This window comes from Gymnogyps californianus, chromosome 5 (genome assembly GCF_018139145.2).
Source record: "Gymnogyps californianus isolate 813 chromosome 5, ASM1813914v2, whole genome shotgun sequence".
Lineage (NCBI taxonomy): Eukaryota > Metazoa > Chordata > Aves > Accipitriformes > Cathartidae > Gymnogyps > Gymnogyps californianus.
The window spans coordinates 42,372,421-42,390,124 of NC_059475.1; the positions used below are offsets into that span (position 1 = coordinate 42,372,421).

The 17,704-nt window shown below is 36.3% G+C and overlaps 1 protein-coding gene across 5 annotated transcripts in view; it reads left to right on the forward strand.

The window, feature by feature from the left end:
• NPAS3 (neuronal PAS domain protein 3) overlaps positions 1-17,704 on the forward strand; it is a 611,537-nt gene that overhangs the window by 537,461 nt on the left and 56,372 nt on the right. For all 5 annotated transcript variants that reach the window (XM_050898262.1, XM_050898263.1, XM_050898265.1 and 2 more), the window contains one exon: positions 16,829-16,947. In XM_050898262.1, the coding sequence (XP_050754219.1) occupies positions 16,829-16,947 (119 nt within the window). The remainder of the gene's footprint in view (positions 1-16,828; positions 16,948-17,704) is intronic.

Sequence of the window (17,704 nt, forward strand, 5' to 3'; positions counted from 1 at the left end):
TGTTGCATTTCATTTTCACTTTTGTCAAAGCAGAATTGCATTCAGGCACCCACATGTTGTAGTATGTTAAATCCCAACACTGGATGCATGCAGACTTCAGGAAGGAGTACTTTTATTTTGTAGGTTGTTCTGAGACAGGACATAAGAAGGATAATACCTCCCAGACTGTAGGACTTGGTATGTGGCTTCACCTAAAAGACTCAAAATGGAAGGTGAGAGCAAGCTCCACTTCTAAAGCTCTCTTGTAGTAACAGTCCATCACAACTCTTCTTTAACTTAGCACGTGACTCGGCTGCTCATTAAAGTCAGACCATTTAGGCAAGGTTAGGCTTCCTCTGAGAAGAGGGACCTATACATCCGATCTCACATAGTGCTGCAGCTTCTCTTTGGCTCCTCACATTTGAAGTCTGGGACAGGGAGCTGAAAGCAAGTAGAAGCATTACCCCAGGAATGTGAATGGTGCCAGTGCTGTGGGAGGAGTCAGGGAGCATTGACATGGCTAAAGCCTCTTAATCTTCCTTGATATATGCATGCCTAAGCATATCTTACTTCCCAAGTCACTTGTGCAGGTATGCATGGGACTGTGCAGCCATTTTGACATTGCGGTATGCAAGCACGGACAAAGATGATCATTGTATTCAGGCTAAGTTCTGCTGTTTGTCATTTATTAATGTTGTAGCATTTATGCCATAAACTCTTTCTAACTTGTGAAATCTCTTTTGGGAGACCCCCATGAGCAATGTAGTCCAAGGGTGTTTGCTGTATCTGTTTGATATTTGTGTATACATCAGTATGCTCATCATGGAAGGTCCTATATAAATTAATCAGCAATATTACTAATGTCAGTTTTTATGAACACACATCTTCATGTTGTATAAATATCAGCTGATCCATTTGCATAAGTCACATATCTTCTAACAAGGAAACTTTATGGTTCATGATTTTGCATCAAAAGTTAATCATAGTCTCATGGTTCCATTAGTGTTCGATAAAATGGACCTTCCTGGAGAACATTCAGTGGGTGTGGATGTGGGATGTGGGATGTGACACTTAAGGCACTCAAAGTATAGCTAACAAAGGAAAAACAAATGAGCATTGCTTACATGTTCAGCATTACCTTTAGGAAGTCTACAGAGATTTTGGTCTCTGTTTGCACTAATCTTATGTTAGTGACTGTCATATTACATTAGCAAATTTAATCTTTGTTAATGTGATAGAAAGTTGCTAATACAATGAGACTCATTATATTAACAACTTTTGCATCATGTTAGCAAAAGCAAAATTTGCTAACAGAATGCAAAAATTACCAATATGATGAGGTAATCATTATCATTATTCTAACACCTGATTATATTAAGCAGCTACTAACATCTTTTTATATGAAATCACTATTTGCACTGTACTGGGATTTTCTAGGAGAATTTGAGGTGCCTAAATAGGAAAATAGAAATATTTTTTAACAAAAGCTTTTTAGAGAGATGGGGTTTCTTTTGTATTGCAATATAAATATCACTTAATCAAAGTCATTCTGAAATTAAATTTCTTGACATAGGAAACTTTTTTCCGTAGAACAGTGAACCATATAACGAGCTATGTCATGACTAAGCCAGTAAGAGAGTATAAAGAGAATGTAGATCACTGTTGGTCTTATATCACCCTTTGGCTTTGAAAAGTAATTTCACATTATAAGTCATATTTTGCAGTATATAAGAACTTAACTTATGCAATATTTCATTAAAACATGTTCATTTCACTGTTACGATTTGTATTTTTTGTAGCAACACACATGTATTGCAGAATATATTTACATGTAAGATTTATAGTCTTCCCTGATTACCTTATAACTGTTCATTAAAAATGTACCAGGATAAAATTAAAATTATGATAATAATATTTTTAGTATACAGAATAACAGCTGACAGCAAAACTCTTTGATTGCAATATATAACATGCTACATCTCTATTATAATTTCTTTGAAAACAGTCTGATTATTATTATTCTCTATGAAGCCTTCATTCCTATACAAGCTAGGTAATAACAATCTTTTAGCTTTAAACATTAGCTGTAAAGATTGAGGAAATGGACTTCAGCATAGAGTCTTCATGAACAATCCCATAATGGTAATGGGCAAGCTTTGCAAGCTGCTTTCTGCCATGTAAGCAGTAGAGTGGGGAAAACATAGAGAACATTTTGAATATATAATGTGTATGCAGCAAAGCCAGACATCTTAGACCAGCTGGAGGATGGAGCTTCTCAGTTATGAAGAGATGCTGCACTTAATGTTAAGTCCATTCAAGGACCTGTAATGACTTCAGCTGAAAGTACTTGAATTTTTCAGTACTCAAAAAAGAGAACCACTGGCAAGAGGATCTCCTTGGCTTCAGAATTTATTTCTACCTTAATACAAATCAGCTTTAAGTTAAGACATTTTCATTTTTTTATATATTTGGAGAATTATTTGGGAGGGTATTTCTTTTATCCATATAGACTGTATGGTTTCTAGTGTCCTGATGGAAAATGTTGCTGCTTTTAACTTCTAGAGAAAGTGCATCAGAATGTTCCAATTCAAAGCCAGCAAATGAAGAAAAGAGGTCAAGGAGTTGTGTATTCCTTCAGAGAGACTCCATTTTTTCTGTGCTACTGATTACTTGGAAACCACCGGAGAATTTTAAACCTGGTGGTGGATGAGTAAACAAGTGAAGCATCTCCTGTCACAGATCTTTATATGGAAGAGAAATTTCTTACGAATACAGGAATTCATATAATATATGAGTGAACATTGTCTATCTAGCCCACTAGCTTGTCTTTTAGAGTAGCTGGTACCAAATATTTCCAAAACGCATATAAAATCTACAGAATGGTACCTGTACCATGAATGTTGAAGCATGACACTTGATATCTCATGTAAATATTATTATACATAGTGTAGCATGGTTATTCTTGTTAGCCTCATAGATATTTAGTCCTTCTTTTGAAGTTCTTCTATATATATATATTGATTGTGAATTGCATAGATTACATGTTGTGGGGGAAAAATTATTTCTTTTTATCATTTTGTCTTTATCAGCTCAAAATGTGTTTTCCCTTCAGTTTATTGGAAATCTCCTTGTTCTTATATTATCTTCTGTGTATCATTCATTATTTTATGTACCTTTTGTCACATCACTTCTTATTTATCTTCTCTCAAAGCTAAATATTTATAATCTCATTAATCTCTCTTCAGATGTCCTTCTACTAGAGTTTTCCTGTTTCCATTATTCTCCTTTTTAATAGCGGATGACCAGAACTGAACACAATACTCAGTGTAAAGCTTGGACTATAAATTTACATAATGGCATTGTAATATTTTCTTTATTAATTTTAGATTCATTTTTATTGTGTTCTAACATTTAACTTTTTAGTCATAACAGTCTCCGTACAGAGCAGATGTTTTCACAGAGATATTTCCATTTCCTTTTATTGCCTAGTTATAGTTATTTAGAACTCCTCAATATACAGGGGTAGTTTCTTCCAAAGTGTGCTACATCTTGCACTTGTTAGCATGAAATTTCATCTATTGCTTTGTTGTTCAGTTGTCTGCTCCGATTGCTATTTAGGTCCCCCTCATGTTCCTCCTGATCTTCTTTTGACATAAATAGCTGCATATTTAAGTCTTTCTACGCTGACACGCACTATTGAAGTAAAATGTGTAGCAGATGAGAAGTCTGCAGATGCTTTCCACTGATTTGCTTAGTTTAGGTATGCATTTAGCATGAACAGGTAAAATGTTGAAACTGTCCCGTAAGAAGAAAGGCTAATAACCCAGATAGGCCAAAACCAAAACCAGATTCCTATGCCTCACTCTTTCCCTCTTTTTCCTAGTACTGCATCTGAGGTAGATCACAGGTAACTTCTGTGGGAAGTTGTCTTTTATTTGTTCATGAGGATATGGTGTCCTGTAAATTGTAATGTGAATGGAAATAGCCTAAATATCAGACAACAGAAGAAAATAAAATGCTGTAAAAAGAGGTAAAAACTAGAAGAGAAGAAAAAATGTAACCTGCTGGAAGCTGGTATCAGAGAGGGAAAGCAGGCATTTGGGTAAACCATGAACCCAGGTACGATTCCTGGTTTTAGGCACAAAGTGAAAAATGTCAATGTAAAAGTATTTTATATACTTCTGTAAACACAAAAGAATATGTAAAAATGGATATATTTATATATGAACATAAAGTCAAAGGTCACATCCAGCTTTGCTTAAAATTTACCAGTAGTATGGTATATTTCTTTCTAATTCCCTTTCTGGAGTATAAGCCTGTATTTTTTAGTATCTTGGCCCTCTAGTAAAGCAGCTAACCTTGTTAAAATATGTAATATTTTTATCTATTGGAAGGAATGCATATGAATATGCTTTTCAAATTTCAAACTGAAATCATCTGCAGTGGTATTCTTCAAGGACAGAAGGGTTAGCTGGCACACAGGTGGGAGAAGAGTTGCTCATTAGGGAAGTTTTGTTATACGGTAACGTATAATTAAGGTAATGGTCACAGCTTGTGTGGCAGCAAACACTCTGGCAGTTGTTTGATTGCTGTCTGGGTCAGGAGATCAGCTCTTTCTACAAGATGTATCCACATTAGTGTGTTAGTGAACAGGTTAGAAAGCAAATTACAGCTGCCTTTCTTAGGCATATTACTGTCGAGGCTCATTGTTTTGGTTTTTTTACTGTACATCAGCAGTAATATGGCTTCTGAAGACTTCATGTGACAGGTTAGGCATTTTATCCTTTGAGTAAACAGTAATCATGGTGTGAAGAAAGTGGGGCATTGGAGATTTTTCCCATTCTTTGAGAATTCCATTCTTCCTTTTTAGTTTGCTCCAAGGGCTCTTTGGGGATACATATATTAAGCCCTTTAAATAGTTCATAATAAATCTTTGTCTCAGGCTGATTCTGACAGTTTTTTAAAGAGTCTTTTAAGAGAGAATCCTCAATCATTTGTTAATCCATGGGGTGATCTTCAGACTTGGAGGAAAAAGAAACAGTGCAAGCTCCAGGGTTGAGAAAATACAATGTAGAAAAATTTTAACTCAGAAAAACTCAGGAAATACTGTACCATGGAAATTTTACCAATAATACCGTGTTCTGCCTGTGTCTAAATGATCATTCTCCAAGTTACTCAGTTTGCAAACAGTGGAGATAGAAAAATGGGCTAACAAAAAAAGGAAGAGCAATTATTATTGATCATCTTATTACTGTTATCTTGGTTTTGGCTTTATTTTGCTTAAAGCTTGAATTGAAGGGGCATTATGGGAAAAAGAAGTCATTGTTCCCATTGTTAAAATAAAGCAAATAAACAGAATTCCTTCTATTAAGTGTTTACCATTCAAGCCTTGTGATAAATCTGCCAAAATACCTGCACTGTGGGATGATTTTTAAAATGCTGTTTCCTGTGTAATATGACAGATTCTGATTGTGTCTGTCAAAAACCTCCTTAACTCCACAGTGCAAAATAAATAAATAAAGGGGAAAAATATAATAAAAGTAAGATGTCCGGTTCATTTGACATTTGTTTTCACCAAATAATTTGAGTGAGTTGTTTCCTAAGAATAATGCATGGCTGCAGCCCACTAGAACTACTGTTAGGTATTTGTTTTCAGCAGCCTCAAGTCTGTCATTTTTGGAGATATCTGTTCTCAACTCTCTTTGAATTTCAATGGCATAGTGCTTGTCATTATTTTAGGCTTTTTTGTAAATTCTGCATAAGCAAAGAAATCTATAAATGCTAACTTATCTGTATAAGAACTCTCTCAGTGTATCTGAGGAATATTGTTGCCTATTTAATATGCTACCCTAAGGAGAAAACACTGTAACGGGAACAAGGAACCGGTACTAATAAGGGACAAAGCTATAGAGAAACCTGGAGAGTTGGGCTTCTTACCCCTTCTGCAGCCAGGAACATGAGTGTTGGAGGTGAAGGCTGCTGCTGGAAGCGCTACCAACCGAGCAGTACATCCCAATAGCATCAGCTACCTGCCATGCCAGCTCTGCTAGCAAGTTCCTCAGTGGCAGCAGGATTAGCAGCCTGCCTGGTTCTGCCTAGCCTGGACCGGGTCATGGAGTTTCTATATGACAGATGAGAGGGAACAGTTGCACAGCGGATCTTGTGATGATGGAAATGTTAATAGCATTCTGAAATAAATTTGGATGCACCATGCTGAGGACATAAGTATTTTCATGTTTAAGTAATAGTTCTATTCACAGGATATTTTAAAGCGTTACTTGTTTGGGGCAAGGGATGGGAAAGCCTATATTGCTTAATTTTTTCCATTATTCTTTTTCTTTAAAAATAACAGTGTTAGTCCCACTGGTTTTTGACATGGATAAGTAGCTTCTGTCTGAGTATATGAAATTATATGTTTTCCGACATTTTAAAAGTGTTGCTTGACTGTCTTCTGAACTATGAAGGCATGTAGCTGGAGAAGGTAGTTCCTAAGGTACATTAGACCAGGACTTCCTACACATCCTGCAAAATCTGCAGCATTTCCCTTTATCCCCCAAAGAATCTGCATACTGTCATGACGCTTAGCACCATACCTGTTGCCACTGTCCAGTAATGAAGTTGTCTGTGAGCCAAACATTAAACCCTATGAGGAAAACATTCTTCTCACCAATTATATTCGTTTTCCCTTGACAACATATGGCTTTTAACTCCGACTCGTTTTTTTATTATTGAACCATTCTAAATTAGCTAAAAAATTGTTTTATAAAGAAAATTATTTCTTGCCTTCCATACTTCAAAATATTTATAAAATACCAGTTTGCATTTGACACACCAATACACATCCAGACAAGGTTCAAACTTGGAAAAGGGAACAGTTTGGTAGAGCCCATATGACTGAAATCCAAAGAACAGAATAGAAACCTGTTTGCAGTTTTAAGTAGTTGTTCACTGTTAGCAAAGATGAACCCAGATACTTCCCATGTTTGAAAAAAATAAGAGGTCAAATGGTGCCACAATCTTACCACACTTTTTTGCCATTTTCAGTCTGTGAACAGAAAGTGGTAGGTCAGATGCTCCTCTATGTTTATTGCTGCTAAACCAGTAAGCGTTTGCCATTAGTAAAGATCAGTCTGTGTTTGCGCATGTATGCTTGCTTGGTTTAAACATATGCCCAGTAGCTACGTACTTTTCTAGAAAGGTTATTCAGCAAGGTTACACAATTTGTGCAAAGTGATTTTTTGGCAGGATTCTATACACATTATATAGCAATCCAGTAGATACTAGCAACCAGTTACTGCCCCTTGGTTAGGCTGCATGGAAGATTCATGTATATAAAATAGTGTATTTTACTTTAATAAACTTACAAAAGCAAAGAGCAATCATTGCAAATGTAATTTTTTCTTCCTCTTTGGGATTCTAATTTTAAAAGCATTAAAGAAGACAGCTGCTCATGCTGTGATATGCGCTAAACAGCCTGAAGGATGGAAAAAAATATATTTGTAGCTCATAATAACTATTGACCTTTCTGATATACAATGTTCTCTGTGTTAGCTATTCTGTTCTATCAACAGTGAAGATTGAACATGACTTTTTAATAGAAAACATGGGGTTTCAAGCTGCTTTCACAAAGGTGTTTATGTATTGTTATTTTGTATTGTAGTACAAAGACTAAGTCCTGATGCCCTTTGTCTGACATCATGTTTGTCATAAAAAAGCCCCACTGTTACTGACTGTTTTATATGAGGAATTGGCTCGTAACCATTTTATAGTCGTGATAAAAGCATTGCTCCACTAGATCCAGAACACAGGTATTGAAAATAGAATCCCCCAAATATCCCAGCAGCACAAAAGGTATTTTCTGAAGAAATAGATTCCTCAAGTGGCTATATTTACGGAGGTATTCTGCTAAGATTTAAAACACTCACTTTTTGCATTCATACTGTTTGTTCCTTGGCATACACAGGCTGCTGCATAATAGCTTTTGCTGGATGTCATGTGCTCTCAAAGACTATCTTTATGATACTCCGTTTTTTCTCTTGAACTTTCTTACTGCTTAGTTGCTGAGTACAGAAACATCCACTAGCAGCAGCTTGACTTTGACACTTGTGTATGTTTCCCCGGAGTGGGATCATCCAAACATCGACTGAGCAGCATGAGGTAACTCGGCTGCTCTTCTTTCCCTCAGGGAAAAGCTTCACCAAAAAGCACCTCCCATTTGGCATATGAAAATCTGGAAAGCAACCTCTTTATTGTGCTTTTTAAGCCCAAGCAGGCTGGCAATGTTAGGCAACATCAGAAGGGACTTTTTAATGTTTGTTGGGGGTGGTTTATGCCATGTGCTGGGAAGGAACTTTAGTGGGCCATTATTGGCAGCTCTAAAGCACAGTTATTTTCACAGCTATGCTCTGGAGTGTCAGTTAATGATTCACAAGTTACTAGGCAAGAGCAGAAAACTAGAAAGAGAGAAAAAATACCCTCAGCTGATCCTTCTAGGGCACGAAAGAGGGGGAACAGCATCAGCATTTAATGGCAGTTTTGTGCTGAAACAAAGTGCTCAGAATTGTTTATAAGAAGTTGCTCAGTAGGATCATTTAAGTTGTGGAAACCAGCCACATCTCAAAGGAGATTTAGCGTCTAGTCTTGTATTCCTCACGGGCCCATAAAGCTCTCAGGGAAATCAGTGAAGTTTTTACCCTTAAAACTAGTCAAGGTCCTTTTTTTCCTTTGCTGTTTCCTCATTTCCCAGTTTCTTTTCTCCATACCCATTCCCTAACAGAGGATAGATGTGCTATTACTTATGATCCTGTACTCTCCTAACATCAGGACCTCTCCTAGCCATTGGATGTGTTCTGTTTCAAACTTTATTAGAATTGCTGCAATGCAAGTAAACAGTAAGGAAACGATACCACTGTGCTAATATTCTTTGGGACTGTCACTGAACCTTGAAAATTTGTGAGTTTCGCTGACCTCTCTTGAAACCAAGCCAACAGGTCAGGTCAGATTATTTATTCTGTTGCTTAAAATAAATTAACTTTAAATGTAAAAACATAGATGGAAGTTTGAGCTTCATATGCAGTATGGTTTATGTACCACTCACTCACTAGACCATAACAGCTCTTCGAGAGTTGTTCCGGTCTATTGGATGAATGTGGATACATTTGCGAGTGTTTAGATAATGGATTGAAGCCCAGTAGACTGTAACATTTCCAAAGGCTTTTCAGAGTCAAAGTTTCCTACCATGATTAGTTCTGTTAATAGCAAATCTTTATTATGTTGTTTTCAAACAGGCGAAAAAGCTTTATGTATTTCATAGATCACTGACCTACCAAAATTTGTTGTAAAATCTGTCTTTCAACATTATAGGAGTAACAAAAATCTTATTCATAGCTTCATCCTGGTAACACTTTATTTATAGCTCTATCCTGGCACCTAACTCATTTTATATTTTACCAGATATATAAAGAATTCTGTGGGATAAAGTTTACATGGGAAGTAAATTGCATATGTTGGGATTTAATAGCCTGATAAGACATGTTTCTAGACTACAAGAAGAAGAAACAGAAGGAGATGCAGAAGCACAGAAGAAGAAAGGAAGCTTTGAGAGGCACTAAATAGAGTAATACTTCTCAGTCCACTAAAGAGTAGTTCAGATTAATCTGGTTCTGCTAGGATAATAGAACAATCAAAATTTTCCCTGTATAATAATAGGGAAAGCCTATCAATGAGTTTATGCTTTAGTTTGTCCTACATAACTACAGCCAGTACATGGGCCTAGTCTGGATTAAAAAACAGAGTAAGCTCATTATTTGTAACACTACAGGATAACTTTTCAAAGCATGGCTTATTTCTCTGCAGATGCAGTCTTTTGTGTGCCCAAAATATAGTATGCACGTAGTAGTGTTTGCACTTGTAAAACCTGCAAACTGAGCATAAACAATCACAGACAAATATAGTTTGCACATTAAAGTTGTGTTGTTTGTATATGTATGGTAGTTATGTGAAACTATAACTTATTTTGCCTGTAATTGGATGCACAGTTTTACTTATCCATTGGTAAATCAGCATTAAGCTCCTTTAGAGAATTCTGGCTTACTTTTGCCTGTGGTTAATGTTAAGTCTGGTGTATTTTGGGATATAACACAAGCACATTTCAAAGGCTGGTGTAACCGCATACACCGGACTGAATGTTGGCATGTGCGACCAAAGCCCTAAGCAACAGGCCACACAGGATGCTAGAAATGATAAAATAATAATCAGGAACTTGATCCAAGTCTTTTCATAGTATTCCTACTTACTCTAGACCAGGCTCTAGTGGCTTAAGTTTCCCAAAGATAGGGAACTTGTGCCACTTGAGACACACCTGGCATCCATCAGCCACTCCAGAAAGACCTGGGTCTTCTGGAGGTCCTGTGTGAAACTGCCATTCCTGTGCGCATCTCAGACACCGTGGCGCAGCTCATAAGAACGCTGTAGACCTATGTGTGGGCAACTGAATTAAGCCTTTGGTCACTTAGAATTCATCCCTGAAATGAAGGAACTGTTCTTCTTAATGCATTTCTAATAGTTTGTCCCATTACATTTTATATAGTTAAGCATTGGGGTTTTCGCTACTTCCTTTGGAGGCAATTTTCAACAAATCAAAAAGTCAGGATTAACTATACAAATTAAAAATATTAACTACACTGTGTTGGGGCCAAACAGTTCAAGTTAACACATTCCTGTATAGTATCCAAGTTCTTGTAAATCCACAGTGTATAAGGCAGATCAGATATTAAACATATTCTCTCACTTTTCTGACTGTTGTATCTAAATTCACTGCTACTTCACTGACTTGACTTTTGCCTGAACGCATGTACTTTTATCACACTAAAAAGATATGCTGTATATATCTGAGTTAGTCATTCTCCCAGTTTCAAACATCTGTGCTTAACTGTGTGCACCATCACATGTGGACCATAGCCCAGTAATTACAGATTTTGATTATAAAAATAATCATATCTCTATATGTAAATATATATCATATAACTTTTAATATTATGAAAAAATACGAAATAAATATATATGTAAGGCTTCAATGTCAAATTAGTTGTAAAAAACTAAGTATTTTATATAATGACAACCTAACTGAAACAATCTGAGATGCCAGCCCATCTCATCAATTGTTGGATCTGGAAAATTTGGAGGGATGAGAGAGAAAACAAACAAACAACATTAAAAGAACCAGCTTTCAACAGAAGTCTGATAGGGTTTAAAGTTTTTATGCCTTTGAATTTCTAATAGGCTTATAGGTCATGAAAAGTGAATTGTCTTCAACTTGGAGGTAGAATGACAAGAAAGAACAGTTTATTATCTTGTCTGAAAACATTACCTAGCAATAAATTCTTTAGAGGAAGTCATCCTTCTTTCCATTTCTTTTGGAAGAGCTGCCCTGAGCCTTCCCCTTTTCAGTGAGGCCTTGGCCAGAACCCAGCATTATTCCCCCTGTGTAAAAGAAAGAAGGGAGGTAAGTCACCAAAAGCCTGGGGTCCAATTCTTAACTTCTTCAGCTTTTCAGTAAATAGCAAAAGAGACATTTTAAGAGTCTTACCAAGTTAGATACAAATACCATGAATTTCAGATCCAAATCTGGTTATTCAGGAGTTCAAGTTCCTCTGTATAACTGGGACAGCTTACAGCAAAAATTTTATTCCTACAGCCCCTTTTAGAAATAGTATTGCTTTGGCAGAATGAACTAGCCTTTTCTTTGCCACCCACAATGTTAACTAAATAGTTCAGATAGTCCTTGATTTTACAAGATGCTGAGCACACCAGCGAGACAAAGAGAGCACCTATAGAAATTGCTAGCTCTGTGCTCATCAGTTGATCTCCAGGCAGGCTGCCCATGTGCATAAATATGCTGAAGTGGTTCATCCGAATAGTCCAAGAATCTTCAGCACCTTCCTAGACCAAGTTTTAGCTTCCAGTACTTGCCCATGTTCAGCCTGCAATCAGACTGAACCCACTTCACTTAAAACCATGCATTTGCACAAGTGCTAAGTATAATTTCATAGTAACTTGCACTTATTGGAAATAAATTGTCTTAACTTGAAGCTTTTGAATTGTATTTGCTGGGCTAGTAGTTAGAAAAATCTATCTTTTAGCTTATAAAATGATCAAATTTGATCTGTAAGCTACAGAGAGAGAATGACCTTGGCAAAAGTGCTTTTTTGAGAGTCACTTTTCTGGTTAAAAACACACTTTAAGAGGCAATAATATGAGAAAAAACAGGACAGTTAACTACTCAAGGTTAAATTTTCCTGGAAAGTCTTTTAATGCCTGTTTACAGACAATAAACTGCACAGAAGAAATAGAAATATTTACCAAGATGCATCTAGTCCAACTGAAAATGATAGATTTATATTACCTAATTATTCATCTGAACATAATGATTCTCAGTGGCCTATGCAAAGGATTATAAGACTTTAAGAAGATGTGGGACAAGGTTTGCAACTGTAGAAGATAACATGAGAAGAGAGCTCCCTTTTTCTTACTATTTTGTATGTTCTCTTATTTTGTTTCTCTTTTAAGAGCTGTATAGTTGGTGTTTGAGAATCTCTTAAAAGCTGTATAGACACCTGTTTTCAAGGAAGAGAAATGAAAGCCATGTGAAAACTTCCTGAAATACTACCAAATCCAGAATTTCCTGTATGTTAAGCCATAAGCTTTTTTCCCACCAACCGCCTCAAATTCCTTGTTGTTGTTTGGTTTTCCCTCTGTAGCTTCTGGTCCCCCTAAGAATAAGAAGCCTATCTTTTATCTGTTTGGCATGCGAAAATGCATTTTTCTCCCCTCAATTATTTTTAATGCATGTGAGGAAAAAAAACCCAGAAGTTGGTGAATATTTATTCAGGCTGCTTTGGCAGCATTTCGTTATTTAAGACATAAATCAAATTTGGAACTTCTTTTTTTCCTGGGGGACAAATTGTTTATCTGAATTTGAATGTGCTTGTGAGTCAGTCATAGGGATAGTACTTGTGCTATTGCTGTGTAATAGCAATTATTTGCATTGTTTTACATTGTTTTGTTCTATGGCATTAAGGTAGTCAGGCTGCACGCAGATGCACAGTACATCTGCAGGTCACTGCAGGATCACAGCCGTGGACCTCAGTCGTCCAAACAGTTACGTGCATGTTTATCTATCAGTACATATTCCACTAACATCAGAAGAACTCTTCCAGCATGTGAAGTTAAATGGTGCATGACTGGTTTGTGAGGTCTGGACCCAAGATTATTCCCAAGGCAAAGCCCGTTGAAGGATCAGAGCTACAAGGCTTGTTCACAAAGAAATGCTTAGGAGGAGATAACTAAATAATTTTGTGAATTGGCTACTAGTTCATACTATCTTCCCATTTGACTCTGTGGCTCTTAGTTAACGTTTTAACATTTATGACACTTTCGTACAGGTATAGTGGGTTGCAGCTTCATGCCCTTTGAAATGGACAATGCGTTCCTTGTGTCCAGAAATCTCAACCTGCATTAGCAGCTTTGGGAGCGGAAAGAGAAGAGCTTTATTCCTTTAGTAGTATCTGCCGAAGATATTTAAAGACACACAAAGGCGAGTGCTTTCCCAACAGAGTACACAGTTACCTGTTTTGCAAAGACAATCCAGACTTACTTTTTATACTTCTAGGCCTGGTGGTATATAGTGCTTTCATTCACACACAGTGAGCATTGACTTTTATCATATTATTATCATTCTAAACTCACAGTTTCAGAGGTTTATAACTCAACAGTAGGTTCAGACTCAGTAAATCCAGCCCAAGAGCACTATTTTTCAGTGTAAAAGACACCTTTGTTACTACAGTATCAAGCCAAGCAGACCTTGCTCATTTCAGGCTTTTTTAAAGGTCTTAGATTACAAATTTAAAAAAAAAAACTCAAAAATTAATTGCTACAGAGTTTCATTCTGATGTTCCTCAGATTGCTAGCCTCCTTTGACATAGTTGGAAAACAATTGAAAAGGCTGAGTGATAGGCATTTAAAATCAACTCCTGAGAACTCATAATGGACCATATTCCATATATTCCTGTGCAAATCTCACTGACATCAATGGATGTGTTCTGTACACATCCTATTTTTAAAATCCTGCATGCATAATCACTGTTAGCATTGTTACAGTACCTACCGTGGGTGGGTGCAACTCTGAATGCAGATTTGTACTATCAGCCTTAATGGTTCTCTCCTGAGAGACATTCAGAAAGCTGTTCATAAGCTGTTCTGGACTTTTAGGTAACTAATCCCATCTCACACATACACTCTCAAGTACTTTTTATAAAGAAAATCAAACACTTTAGAATACATATTTATATGACAGACACTGTTCCAGTCTGTTGGATAAATTATATGCATTTTATAACATTCGCTTACAGAGATGTATAGGTTTGTACATATTATAGTAACAGCAAAATAACGTTAAGCTTATGATATAAGGTGACATAAGCCCAGAAAATGTCAATGCCAAGTACACTGTACTATATGTCAGATGTTTTCCTTGCTTTCATAAAACTGTGTATGAAAGAGAAATTTTAATTTCAATTGCTTGGGATGGTACATATGTATTATAGCCTGATCATTTTTCGAGCGTAAGATATGGTGTGTTTAATTAACATTACTTCTGTGTGTTTAGGTAATTACCATTAGAACACATGAGGACGTATTGTACTTATTGCCTGTGCTAGAGCATAATGTGCTGGACTACAACAACTACACTTGTTAAGCTGATTTTAGCATTTCTTCACACAGCGGGAAGCACCGATGCTGTGGTTTCTTAATGTACTCTTTAACTACTGCACAGTACTGTACAATAAAAATAATAATTAATTATGATCCTCATCTTACCAGTACTGCTGCTATCCCGGTGACCCTGGTTGCTGTTTCAGGGTTCTGCTATCCTGTACCCTGAAACACATATCTTTCCTTTCAGAGTTTTATTTCTTAGATGATATTGCTGAACAGAGCTGAATTTTTTGAGGACAGGTTTGTTGCATGGATTGTGATGGCTTCACATTTGTTCAGGTCTCCAAGGACCAGCACCAATAAATGTGAAAGAGACAACAGCAGAATGGCATACTTTCCCATTTCCACCAGGATGAAAAAAAATACTCTAAATTAAGTCTAACCTTAAATGTATAATCTGTCCTTGGGAGCAAAAAAAAAAAAGGATATAGCATCTTCAAGCTCTTGGCATCCCTTACGAGAAAAAATTGATTCTAAGGGTCTCTGATCTTGTGTTTTAGTAAAATAGAACTGCACGGCTGACTGACAGTTCTGATCTAAAGCATTTACGTTTAAGTTTTGATCTCTCTGCTTTTGATTAAAACTAATGAGCTCATTTAATTCAAAATGGGAATCTCTGATAAGAGAAATAAGGTTGATGTGATTGGATTAGAGGGGCAAATTAAACTCTTAGAGCAGAAGTTTGTGCTTATATAGTGTATTAAAAAGCTGTTGGCGTATTATGGCGTGTTAGATGATGAGAAAAATTTCATAGTAATTCATATTTAATCAGAAGAAATGAAAGTACTAAATATAACATGGCTCTGCTTTTCCCTCGAGTGATAAAGAGCTGTACATTTAAAATGACATCGAATTCATGCTCTCTAAAACAAAAAAATCTTAAGAGAGACACTAAAGAAAGGGGCACTGTTGTCAGTTATTTCATCACAATAGAGCTGAAATGTCACAAACACAAGACAACATGACCACATTAAATCAAGGACAATTCGATATAATCCTTAGCTCACAAACAAGTTTTTGTGTTTCTGTTGACTGCATAACAAATGTTTTTTAAACACTTGAATACTTTCTACTAGTAGTTTGGTCAATTCTCCAAAACAATAGCAGAATAATTGCAAAATAACTTTTTTATTCAGTGTTAATTACTCACTGAAACTGAAAGTTAGTTAATCTCCAATAATGCTTGCTTATTGTAAGCTGCTCCAGAGTTTTCCCATGAACAATATTTTGGGGAGAGCTTGGTTATCAGGGCTAAAAATAGCGATAATAAAGATTGTGTAAAGAATATCTCAGTGCTGACTAGGGTTGTACCCACTATTTTATCATGGTTTATACTAAGAGTATTTATTTACTGGTTTAAGTGGTTACAGTTGAGGGAGTGAGAAGCACCGGCGAGAGCAATAGTTTCAAGCAGGAAATATCTCTTCAATTGGACTACAAAGATATTTCATTAGTGACTAATTATTCACCAATAATTAACAATGATGATGATGATGATGACAATAATAATAATATGTGTCATTTACTTGAGCATTTTTGCCTTCAGGCTGCTCAGTGCTTTATTGGTAATAATTAACCCTCAGTAATGGGGAAACCAAGGCACTCAAAACCAGCAGTGACTCACCCTAGGTATCACTGCAAGCGAGGAGTGGAGCCTAGGGAATAAAAGCCTGCAGAATTTGCAGCCTATTTCAGCAGACAGAATTGCTACCTCAGTGAGACTTCGCCTTTCACAAAATACTGAAGAACTCCCCAGTTTTTAAAACAATATCATACCCTAACAAAGTAACTCCAGTCATAACAAAATCACACAAGAAAGAGTTAATGAGACAAATCTCTGTTAAAAATTCTACGGGAAAAATAACTTGAAAATGAGACTTACTGAGTATACATATATTTTTCAAAATTTTTTTTGCTAAGTAAACGTTTTCTAAACGAGGTAAATTGATTACAACACTCTTAGCATCCATCAGTCATTTATTTTTAGTGAGTTCAAGGATTGCACCTGAAAAATAGCTTAGAGGGGATGTATAAAATCTAAATTATGTGTATATGTATTTTTTCTATTCCCTAGTGGAATCTACAAGCCCCAGTTTACTAACCACTGACAACACTCTAGAGCGCTCTTTTTTCATCCGAATGAAATCTACACTGACCAAGCGAGGAGTGCACATCAAATCATCAGGATACAAGGTAAGGGTTGTATTGTAGCATGAAATATTGACATCTTTAAATTATGTTCATTCATGTTCCAGGGACACATTAATAGACAGAGAAAGGAGCTATTTCACATTTGCATATGTCTCATTTCTTTTGTTAAAGAATCATTAATACAGTATTTCCAGCCTGAGGTTTGGCTTTGGTACTGTACCTCCATTAAATTGATCATTATTATGATAAACATTGATGATAACAGCATGATAGCCTTCAAAAGAGCAACACTTCCAGAGTAAAGGTATATTTTACCAAAGAAGGTGAGTCAGAGTAATATCACTTTTTCCATACTGGAAAATTACTGCTCATTTTGTTAGACTGTCGTCTTTGGGTTATGTTTTTCCCAGAGAGGTAGGATTCCTTCATGCAGACAGTATGCTAGAGCTATTTAATTTCTCTGCCATTCTTGCTGAAGGAAACAACAAGCCACAACGAGTACTTTTCCACCATTTTTCTTTCATTGTCTGTCTGAGGGGCATCTGCTGCTGGGGATCATATTTGCTGGATTTCAGACTCTTTTAAGATATGAGTGTCTCTTGTTCCTTATCAGCAGTAATCTCATTTTTCTTCAGTCATATATCGCTCATAGTGCCTGTAGCTATCAGTGGCTTTGCAGTACACTAAAACTAGAAGGAATAGCACATTTTTAACATTGTCAACTTGTGGAATGAAATATGTCATCCATTAAGTATTATACAAGATAAAAGAGTGGTGTAAGAAAGTAAGTCTGAGAATG